The 12,500-nt window shown below is 34.9% G+C and overlaps 1 protein-coding gene across 1 annotated transcript in view; it reads left to right on the forward strand.

The window, feature by feature from the left end:
- Window positions 1-12,500, forward strand: part of LOC128692211 (putative neural-cadherin 2) — a 185,699-nt gene that overhangs the window by 130,787 nt on the left and 42,412 nt on the right. The window contains exons 2-4 of the mRNA XM_070096469.1: window positions 7,106-7,225; window positions 7,631-7,746; window positions 10,957-11,124. Of these exons, the coding sequence (XP_069952570.1) occupies window positions 7,106-7,225; window positions 7,631-7,746; window positions 10,957-11,124 (404 nt within the window). The remainder of the gene's footprint in view (window positions 1-7,105; window positions 7,226-7,630; window positions 7,747-10,956; window positions 11,125-12,500) is intronic.

The following is a 12,500-nucleotide window of genomic DNA, read 5'->3' on the forward strand; positions in this document are numbered from 1 at the left end:
TTCTTTTAATTATTTATGATCTGTTCATATTTCTCGGTTTTTTAAATAGGCCTACACAAACACATACATACATACACACATAGTTGGTTATCCTCCAAAGACACATCATGTGGCTCAAGGTTCAAAATCAAATTTTCTATGCGAAAAATTCACCCTGCTGACAGCTAGGCAATGTTCTCCAGCCTGAAGATCTCCCGTGACTCGGAGAGCATCACCGCTGGGTCAGCAACTCTTGTTTTCAGTGTTCTAGTTATCCAGCCTATCATTTGCGCTAGTACTAACAACATCGTCATCCTTGAACGTGGGTTTCGCTGACACGCTGCTTTACCATCACAAACTTTCTCCACAACTTCGAATAAGATCGAATTTCAAAGAGTCTGGGTTGCTGGTGCGTCTGGGACCCAGGGCGGTCTTGCTGAGTCAAGACTTCTCAAAATTTATAATAACGCATAAAAATATAAAAATGAGGTCTTAGAATGATATATACGGGGGTAATCACACACTTCTCTGCCCGGTCTTGTTCCAAGTCTTCTTAATTGGAAGGGAATATGACAGGAATAGTGATTATGTAGAAGTACATAGGAAGTAAAGATTAATGTGTACTGACTGTAAGTAGAAGGTAGCAAGATTTACCTGTCTTCTTATATGTTCTTGAGACAGAGACTACTAGCAATTCTGGCAGAGTGTAAAACTTTTAACTGGCTACTGTTTCGCACTTCTGCGACAGAACGATAATACATCAATGGCAGGTTGCTATCTATCAACCTATTGCTTATATTTCACCCTCGCATGACAGGAAGGTGATACCCTCCTGGAGGGCTGTTGTTTACCAAACTACTACCCACTTTTCTCACTCGTAAGAAAGGAAGATAGTACCTCCCTGGAGAGTTACTGTCTACTAACTTACAACTTATCCTTCACACCTATATAACAGAAGGGTAGTACCACCCTGGAGAGTTGCTGTCTAGCAACCTACTGCCGTCAGCCGTCTTATAATAACGACTAACTTCCCAGAGCACAAAGTAACACCTTACTATACCACGCTTAAGCAACTTTTCCAATATTTTACGGTTATTAAGTCTGGTAAATGCCTGACGGACATCAAAGATACAGAGACAAACTGCTGGCTGAAATTACTCCCATAGTTAGGCAAAGTTCAGACAAGAGAACTTCCTGTTCTGTGATAGCATCAGTGGTAAGTTATTGATAGCATCCTGAGCTAGTTAGAGAGAGAGAGAGAGAGAGAGAGAGAGAGAGAGAGAGAGAGAGACTGACTTATGGAGAGAGATACAGAAAGAGAGAGAGAGAGACTGACTTATGGAGAGAGATACAGAGAGAGAGAGAGAGAGAGAGAGAGAGACTGACTTATGGAGAGAGATACACAGAGAGAGAGAGAGAGACTGACTTATGGAGAGAGATATGCTATGAAGATAATTGTAAGGAAATGCAATTATATAAATACATTAAAGAACAACAGCAAAACAATAATAATAATACTGTAATAATAATAATACTGTAATAATAATAATAATAATAATAATAACAATAATAATAATAATAATAATAATAATAATAATAATAATAATAATAATAACAATAATAATAATAATAATAATAATAATAATAATAATAATAATAATAATAATAATAATAATAATAATAACAATAATAATAATAATAATAATAATAATAATAATAATAATAATACTTAATTCTTGCACTTGGGAATAGAAGAAATCGCATGAAGATCGATCAAGAAGGTCAGGAATAACAAGGTGGACACAGAATTGGCACAATAAGTTCCATAAGCTTGTGGAGAAACCTGGTAAGGACGTCTGTAAGAAGCTTTACTGGAGACTCACAACATGGAAGATACGTCTCCTTGCTGGATGCTGCTGCCAAATACAACATTGATATGTTTGTTGATATGTTTGTTGATGTGTTTGTTGATATGTTGATGTTTATATGTTTGTTACATCTTGTAATGAACATTAAGTAGTGTGTGTGTGTGTTTAAGTGCAATAAGATCACAGTAAACAGGTAATATCACAATATGCAAAACCAAGCGTTTCGTGATTTCTCACATTATCAAGAACCACAGATTAAGATATATATATATATATATATATATATATATATATATATATATATATATATATATATATATATATATATATATATATATATATACATATATATAAATTGTGTGTGAGAGAGAGAAACAGCTTTTCACTCTTCTCATTAACAGTTGAAACGCTTCTATTCTGGGTGGCATTTCATCTATAGACGTCGTGCTAATACGACTTACAAAAAAATATCCTCGGTAATGAGAACATTATATTTTTTATCCTCCCCCATGTTGGTGTTGAGAACCAGGTATTCCTATTGAGACCAGGAATATATATATATATATATATATATATATATATATATATATATATATATATATATATATATATATATATATATATATATATATATATATATATATATATATATATATATATATATATGCAAGGAATTCGCGAGAGCATGCGAAATATACACAAACATATATATATATATATATATATATATATATATATATATATATATATATATATATATATATATATATATATATATATATATGTCGTGCCGAATATGTAAAACTGGTCAATTAGCAAGAACTCATCTAAAATTAAGTCCTTTCTGAAATTTTCTCTTATACATTTAAAGATATATTTTTTTCATTAATGTTGATGTAAAATTTTATAATTTTGCACCAAAAGAATCTTAGAAAACTTACCTAACCTTATTATAACAAGAACAATTTATTTTAGCCTAACCCAACTATATATATTTTAGATTTCTTTACAATAATTTAATACTAAACAAACACAGTGAAATATATTTTTTTCGTTAGGTTCAGAATGATTTTGGCGAAATTATTGCATACACAAATTTTCACTTGTCCTATATGGCAAGATGAGTGTTGCTATTTAAGCCAAGATCGCAAGTTCTGCCTATTCGGCACGACATATATATATATATATATATATATATATATATATATATATATATATATATATATATATATATATATATATATATATATATGTCGTGCCGAATATGTAAAACTGGTCAATTAGCAAGAACTCATTTAAAATTAAGTCCTTTCTAAAATTTTCTCTTATACGTTTATAGATATATTTTTTTCATTAATGTTAATGGAAAAAATTTTCATTTTACTCCAAAGGAATCTTAGAAAACTTACCTAACCTTATTATAACAAGAACAATTTATTTTAGCCTAACCCAACTAAATATATTTTAGATTTGTTTACAATAATTTAATACTAAACAAACACAGTGAAATATATTTTTTTCGTTAGGTTCAGAATGATTTTGGCGAAGTTATTACATACACAAATTTTCGCTTGTCCTATATGGCAAGATGAGCGTTGCTATTTAAGCCAAGATCGCAAGTTCTGCCTATTCGGCACGACATATATATATATATATATATATATATATATATATATATATATATATATATATATATATATATATATATATATATATATATATATATATATATATATATATATATTCAACAAGTCGGCAGTCTCCCACAGAGGCAGGGTGACCCAAAAAGAAAGAAAATCCCCAAAACGAAAATAATTTCAACGTCATTCAACGCTTTCACCTCACACATAATCACTGTTTTTGCAGAGGTGCCCAGAACACAACAGTTTAGAAGTATATACGTATAAAAAATACACAATATATTCCTCCAAACTGCCAATATCCCGAACCCCTCCTTTAAAGTGCAGACATTGTACTTCCCATTTCCAGGACTCAAGTCCGGTTATATAAAATAACCGGTTTCCCTGAATCCCTTCACTAAGTATTACCCTGCTCACACTCCAACAGCTCGTCAGGTCCCAAATACCATTTGTCTCCATTTACCCCTATCTAACACGCTCACGCACGCCTGCTGGAAGTCCAAACCCCTCGCCCACAACACCTCCTTTACCCCCTCCCTCCAAACTTTTCGAGGACGACCCCTACCCAGCCTTCCTTACCCTACAGATTTATACGCTCTCCACGTCATTCTACTTTGATCCATTCTCTCTAAATGACCAAACCACCTCAACAATCCCTCTTCTGCCCTCTGACTAATACTTTTATTAACTCCACACCTTTTTCTAATTTCCACACTCCGAATTTTCTGCATAATATTTACACCACACATTGCCCTTAGACAGGACATCTCCACTGCCTCCAACCGTCTCCTCGCTGCAGCATTTACAACCCAAGCTTCACACCCATATAAGAGTGTTGGTACTACTATACTTTCATACATTCCCTTCTTTGCCTCCATAGATAACATTTTTTGTCTCCACATATACCTCAATGCACCACTCACCTTTTTTCCCTCATCAATTCTATGATTAACCTCATCCTTCATAAATCCATCCGCTGACACGTCAACTCCCAAGTATCTGAAAACATTCACTTCTTCCATACTCCTCCTCCCCAATTTGATATCCAATTTTTCTTTATCTAAATTATTTGATACTCTCATCACCTTACTCTTTTCTATGTTCACTTTCAACTTTCTACCTTTACACACTCTCCCAAATTCGTCCACTAACCTTTGCAATTTTTCTTTAGACTCTCCCATAAGCACAGTATCATCAGCAAATAGTAACTGTGTCACTTCCCATTCTGTATTTAATTTCCCATAATTTAATCCCACCCCTCTCCTGAACACCCTAGCATTTACTTCCTTTACAACCCCATCTATAAATATATTAAACAACCATGGTGACATTACACATCCCTGTCTAAGACCTACTTTTACCGGGAAGTAGCCTCCCTCTCTTCTACACACCCTAACCTGAGCCTCACTATCCTCATAAAAACTCTTTACAGCATTTAGTAACTTACAACCTATTCCATATACTTGCAACATCTGCCACATTGTTCCCCTATCCACTCTATCATATGCCTTTTCTAAATCCATAAATGCAATAAAAACTTCCCTACCTTTATCTAAATACTGTTCACATATATGCTTCAATGTAAACACTTGATCTACACATCCCCTACCCACTCTGAAACCTCCTTGCTCATCCACAATTCTGCATTCTGGTTTACCTCTAATTCTTTCAATTATAACCCTACCGTACACTTTTCCTGGTATACTCAGTAAACTTATTCCTCTATAATTTTTACAATCTCTTTTGTCCCCCTTCCCTTTATATAAAGGGACTATACATGCTCTCCGCCACTCCCTAGGTACCTTCCCCTCTTTCATACATTTATTAAACAAAAGTACCAACCACTCCAACACTATGTCCCCCCCCCCTCCCCCCGCTTTTAACATTTCTGTCATGCAATAGTTTTTAATTTGAATTAAAGGCCAGAGAGCTGTTATTATTTAGATAAAATCTGGTGGGACTTAGGAGGGTACCTAAGCCTTCTTTAGCGTACATACCTACTGTGTTTTTATTTTTATTTTTGACTCAAAAATATGAATGTTTTAAGTGCAGATTTCAGAAAATTTTGACAGCGTTGTACTGTGATGTCTTTTTAAGGTTGTGTTTGGATATGCATTTAATGATTTAACAAGGGAATTAGACGTTGCATTTACAAATAGCAAAACAAGCAACCACAACTGGCAGTCATAATCATTAACCATAACTAACATTCATAACTTACAGTCAGAAATGGCAATCTCAACCAGCAATCGAAACCAGCAACCACAATTAATAACCACAACTAACAACCACGACCAGTAACCCTAACCACCAGCAACCACAACCAGTTGCAAACTTCCACCCAAAAAAAAAATGCATTTATTCACCACAGATCTTTCAAAATCTATTTAGATTTTAGTTTCATAAGAAATAAAAGCATTCCTAAACTTTCTTAAAACTCATTTTAACTCTTAACTGTCTCCAAGAAAATGAAAATCCAAAATAGCTCACCATCATAACTAATACCATTATGCTAATCATAGCATACTAAATCCCATTATTGTGCTTAAAATTAAGTAAAAATGCTTTTATTTCTAATTGCCAGAATACCTGTGTGAGGTAAACTACGCGAAAAGCGTTTTAAGAGAAGATGCTGGAGGCTGTGGAGATCTCTGGTCAAAAATATATGTGTTTGTGGAGACAGAGTATAATATTGGGTACTATAAATAATTCACAACCTCTATGAGCTTCGTTGCAATGGTTTCGTGACTGAATTCGTGGCTGCACAAAGAGTTTATTACTACTGATACCAGATTACTAGTTTGCATATGGTTCGTTACTACTGTAACTTGCTTAGCTACCAACACTCCGAGGCCCTGTGTGTGCACCCTGAACCCAAGAGGTACAGAAATGGGTCCACTCCATGGAACCATTTATGTACCTCTGTGATCTTTTAACCACCGCCCACAGGATGGGTATGGCGTGCATAATAAAGTTACGAAACTGTGTGGGTAGTAAGGGTAGAAATAAAGATAAGTAGATGACAGACACGTTAAACATTATCAGTAAAGGGGCGACGAGAAAGTTAGATTACAAAGACACACGAAACAGCTAAAATCTTTATTGTAACGACATGTTACAACATGTTTACAACATGTTTAAAGGAAAACCTGTCAAGTTACACGGATGTGTAAATTAATCCTTATGTAGTCGTCCTGTCAACAGAAGATTAATACTGGTAGTATGAGTAGTTACGGTATTAATCAGAGGGGAGGAAGAGGGGATGATGAGATGAGATGGTCACGTAGGATTAATGACTGGCTGATTAAGAGGGTTCATAAATCTAACATGTATTGAGTATTTGAGGAAGGAGTGTAAGGAGGGGGTGAAGGAGGTTTATAAGACGTTGCAAGAAGGAGTGGAGGTAGGGGATGAAGGAGGTTTAAAGAGATCCAGATAACGTACTGACAACACTATTTACTATACGATTACAGTAGTAAGCTGTGGATTTCAAATTTTTGCTTATTTCTGTGGAAAGATTTGAAATCAAAATTTATTATTATTATTATTATTATTATTATTATTATTATTATTATTATTATTATTATTATTATTATTATTACAATTATTATTTTCCAGTGACCAGGCTGGTGGGGAAGGACCCGGTGGAGTTCGAACAGACAGAGTACCTGGTCGAAGTTCCTGAGAACACCAGCAGGGAACTTCTGCTGCTTCTGAGTGCCAGAGTACAAACTCCAGGTAGATCTTTACCTATGACACTGTTACTGGCACTTAAGTTACACGTTTCTAATTATTCTCTTACTTAGTTTATTAGAAGAGACTAAACATTCTACAGTATATCTTGTTCAAAGTAGTTCCTCTTCCCTAAGTGTCAGTGGCACCAGTAACTTCATATTGGCACTGTTCCCAGAAAGCAGAAGGTTCTCTTACTGGCACTGCTTCACATCTTCGATATTGCAGATTACCGGCGTTAAAAAAAAGGTGTTTGGAAGCCATTGCTGGAAACTGTAAGTGTTAAGATCACATTAAACTTTTAGACATGTAAATCATCTTACATTTACCTCTCTGTCTCTCTTCTTTCTTTTGCTTCTTCCTTTCTCTCTCTCACTCCTCCGATTCTCTTTCGCTCCCTCCCTCCCTCAGGTGAGTCGGTGGAGTACACGATCAGGGAAGGAGATGATGAAGAGCATTTCCTACTGGACTCTAAGAGTGGACGGCTTTCCCTTCTTCATCCCTTAGACTACGAACACAAGCAACAGGTGAGTCTTCCATGCACTCTCACTCTCTCTCTCTCTCTCTCTCTCTCTCTCTCTCTCTCTCTCTCTCTCTCTCTCTCTCTCTCTCTCTCTCTCTCTCTCTCTCTCTCTCTCTCTCTCTCTCTCTCTAGAGTTGCTCACCAAAAATTTCATAATTATTCCAATGATTAATTGAGCTTATTGTCAATGGTGATTAGAGTTAGTTTGTGAGGTTAACAACCTGTCGACTGTACATAAACAAGACTGAAGTGCCACCGTACTTCAACATCAATAGCTTTAAATTACTAAAACAGAGATTTAAATACTGTCTTATCGTATATACACACACACCTCTCAGTGCTGGCTGGTAGGCTTGTTAAATTTAAAGGCCATTGACTGTACTATAGTTAAGATTGCATTTCATCTGCGTATATACCACAAGTCTGAGATGGATGTACTAGTTAACTTTTAGTGTATATATATATTGGTATATATATATACCGAGAGATAAGTTCCTCGGTGTTTATATTGACAGATAAACGGTGAATGTACATTCACCATATATATCGTGAACATACGTTGAAATAATGTGTATGTTCACGATATATATGGTGTATATACCTCATATTTTTTCATTAGGTTCATTTATGTACTGCCAACAATAGCGAAGGAAAGAAACAACGTTTCGGAGCAATGTTTCGGTCTGTATCTAGAGCTTTACCATGTTTCACTTCTAAATTGTGAAGTTTGTTGTGACCTGTTCTGTCAACACTATTGTGACTTGCATCGTTCAGTTGAACGTTCTGAGGTGTTAGTTGCACAAGCAAGTGCTCAACTGTGCAAGCTTCACAACCTGGAGAATCCGACGACGTCTACCATGAGGGATCTGGAACCATCCTGCCATGAAGGATCTCGAAGAAGATTCCTTGGTGCTGGTGAGGGGTTCTTGATCTAAGGAACTGGATCAATGCTCCGATTCCTTGAATCAAGTCTGAATGCCTTCCATTGCCCCCTTGAGTGTAATATATAACAATAATAATAATAATAATAATAATAATAATAATAATAATAATAATAATAATAATAATAATAATCCCATAATGAATCTCGTCTTGACAGTTTCAACACAAACCACAATTATGTTATAAAATCTCGAGAAGAAAAAAAAAAGATTCTCAAAAAAAAATCAAATAATAAAATTTAACCTCGCCTATTTCGAAATATACGTAACTAGCCAAATATTCCATTAATGCGTATATCTTTATATTTCGGAAACAATCGAAAGTAGGATTGTTCTATCTAGCTAAAACAAATTTTAAGTTGCATATACTAAACTGAGACAGTATAATTGTCCGGTTGCCATCTATAATAATATTAATAATAATAATAATAATAATAATAATAATAATAATAATAATAATAATAATAATAATAATATTAATAATAATAATAATAATAATAATAATAATAATAATAATAGCCATCTGAATTTTAGAAGGTGGTGGAGGTGGTGGTAATGGAGGAGGTGGTGGAGAAGAGGAGGAGAGATGAGAGTGAAAGTACGAAGAAGAGCAGCCAATATAGAAGACGTCGAGCTATTGTGGAAGAAGAGGAATGTTTGGTGAAAATCTTGAGCATTCCACACTGCTGGTCTGGAAGAGAACTCTTCAGTGTGTGTGTGTGTGTGTGTGTGTGTGTGTGTGTGAGTGTGTGTGTGTTTATGTAGCCTCGAGCCTTCACAGCTCTTTGAATCACCCACGTGGGTTTAGAAAATGTGCATCATGGGACAGGTAATTAGAATTTGGTAAGTCAGTAGAGAAAGCGCTCAAAAAATAGTATTACGAAAAATTTTTACTCAGTGTAAATAATTGGCGAGCAGCCCAATAACAGTAGGTGGTGCGGAAGGTTCCAACAACACCGTAGGACGGACGGGGGGAGGGAGGGAGAGGCTGGTCATTGTTAAAACATTATTTTGTGTAGCTCCATCGAACAAAAAAATTTATGCATCAGTTTTGACAACTAACTCTAAATAACTCTCTCTCTCTCTCTCTCTCTCTCTCTCTCTCTCTCTCTCTCTCTCTCTCTCTCTCTCTCTCTCTCTCTCTCTCTCTCTCTCTCTCTCTCTCCCTCTGTTTCTCACCTCTCCATCACAACAGCCTACTTCATCAGCTTGCAACATGGCAGTAACCAGTTTTGCAATACTCATTCAATATGTTTTCCAAAAGGCCAAATATTTCTTGTATTGCTTTATAGCATAAAAACCACGAATTTTACAAATCTTCGTCATTGGTCACATAGAAAGTTGAAAGATAACTAGATTATTTATCTGGTTTTCTTGATAATTCTCTAAGACTCAGTCATACTAAACAGCAATTATCTATTACCCTTATCAACTCCTAGCAGTATTAACTAACATCTATTCAGACAACAAAGTAATTATCTAAATCTTTCTCTTTCTTAAGATTCATTCCCTTAACACCTAAGAAAACCGGCAGTCTTTATCTAGCATCTCAAAGATAAATATGAAAGTTCCTTTTTCTTCTTCAAGTCTAACATGTTAGCACACAATGGCAAAGTCCAGAAATGTGGTACAAAGACACTATTAGCAGGGATAAAGCCCAGCCTTGGGCAGTAGGTCAAGGCATTGGCTTAAGCCGGTGGGAGAATTGGACCTGCCTCGCATAGGCCAGTAGACCTGCTGCAGTGTTCCTTCTTTCTTATGTTCTTAAAACGTTGCACTAAAAAATAATGGACACTCTTCTACCAGTGCCTTGATTCCTTACACTAATACTTACTAAGTCAGAAATTTCGTAACATCTCATCTCCAATAATAATCTATTTGTCTATTTAGCTACCACCACCCCGGCCATAATATAATCCTACCCTATGCGCTAAAATTTACCCTCATGGGTCTAGCGCTTATGATTATAATATGACCTAAAATATCTATAGTATGAAGTGTGTATGTGCATATAAATAGCTAAAGATGTGTGTGTGTATAAAAACACCGAAACAGGTGTATATATAAACGGTTATTCGTGAATAAACACTTAGAGATGTGTATATACACCGAGAGGTGTGTATATACTTTTTGAGGTGTGTATAACCTTTATTTAGGTATGAAAACTGTTGTTGAATTTATTTACAATCGTATTCCATCCTTAATGACAATCGTGAAGTGGAAAAGTGCTTTAGGCTAAGAAACAAGCTGATCTAAGCTGACCTGCGTCTCAGTACGACCTGGTGGTGGAGGCGCAGACGGGGGAGAGGAAGAGGGGAGAGACTAGGGTAGTTGTGAAGGTCGTAGACGAGAACGATCACGCGCCTGTGTTCCTGAGGAGCCTTCACGAGACGCAAATCACTGAAGAAGACGACAGGCATCTTCCCAAGATAATTCTCAAGGTGGGTGGTGTGTCTTGGTGGGTGTTGACACTTACATAAGATCATTCTCAAAATAACCACAGAGAGAACTGAATGATATTTCTTTTATTCAGGAGAGAGTCGTTTCCATGAACGAATCTGTTTAGATTTCCTACTCTGTTTCCGCAACATTGCAAGTTCCTGATGATGTGTTTATTGCAACATGAAAGGCTAAGATCTATAATTCAACTCTCCCTGTGATTATTTAGCATATATGTATATATATATATATATATATATATATATATATATATATATATATATATATATATATATATATATATATATATATATATATATATATATATATATATATATATATATATATATATATATATATATATTATTTATTTATTTATTATTATTATTATTTTATTAACACACTGGCCGATTCCCACCAAGGCAGGGTGGCCCGAAAAAGAAAAACATTCACCATCATTCACTCCATCACTGTCTTGCCAGAAGGGTGCTTTACACTACAGTTTTTAAACTGCAACATTAACACCCGTCCTTCAGAGTGCAGGCACTGTACTTCCCATCTCCAGGACTCAAGTTCGGCCTGCCGGTTTCCCTGAACCCCTTCATAAATGTTACTTTGCTCACACTCCAACAGCACGTCAAGTATTAAAAACCATTTGTCTCCATTCACTCCTATCAAACACGCTCACGCATATATATATATATATATATATATATATATATATATATATATATATATATATATATATATATATATATATATATATATATATATATATATATATATATATATATATATATATATATATATATATAAATGTATATACATGCCTTGATGGGTGTTGATACTTGCCTAAAATCACTCTGAAGGAGTGCTGAGTCTTACTGGAGGCTGACACCTGCTGCCCAAGATCAATCTGACGGTGGGTTCTGAGTACCCACCATGGGATTGATGCTGTGTAGCATCATGGGAGATTGCTTTATCACCTTCCGTTGAAACATTTCGTCTATAATCACCCCTATCTTCCTATCTAACACTTTCAATAATACACCAGATAATCTATATTGTTAAAGTGACCTGTTGTCACATTCTCCCAGTTACATGACATTTATATACATTAAGTAACGTTATCAATCCCTCAGTTTACTTGTTTAATTTATAATTCTAGTGGAAATATTTCTTTTTTTTTTAAATGCTGGAAAATCCCTTAAAATCGTAAAAGATATTGAGAAAAATGAATGATTTCAATTTCATATAAAATATTAAGATTTTGCTGAATGATAAATCTCCATTTCCTTCTTTTTTTTTGCATTTTTTTCTGCATACTAAAGAATTTTCACAAACTTTTTACCCCAAGTCATTTATTTGCATTAAATAC

This window comes from Cherax quadricarinatus, chromosome 53 (assembly GCF_038502225.1).
Source record: "Cherax quadricarinatus isolate ZL_2023a chromosome 53, ASM3850222v1, whole genome shotgun sequence".
NCBI lineage: Eukaryota > Metazoa > Arthropoda > Malacostraca > Decapoda > Parastacidae > Cherax > Cherax quadricarinatus.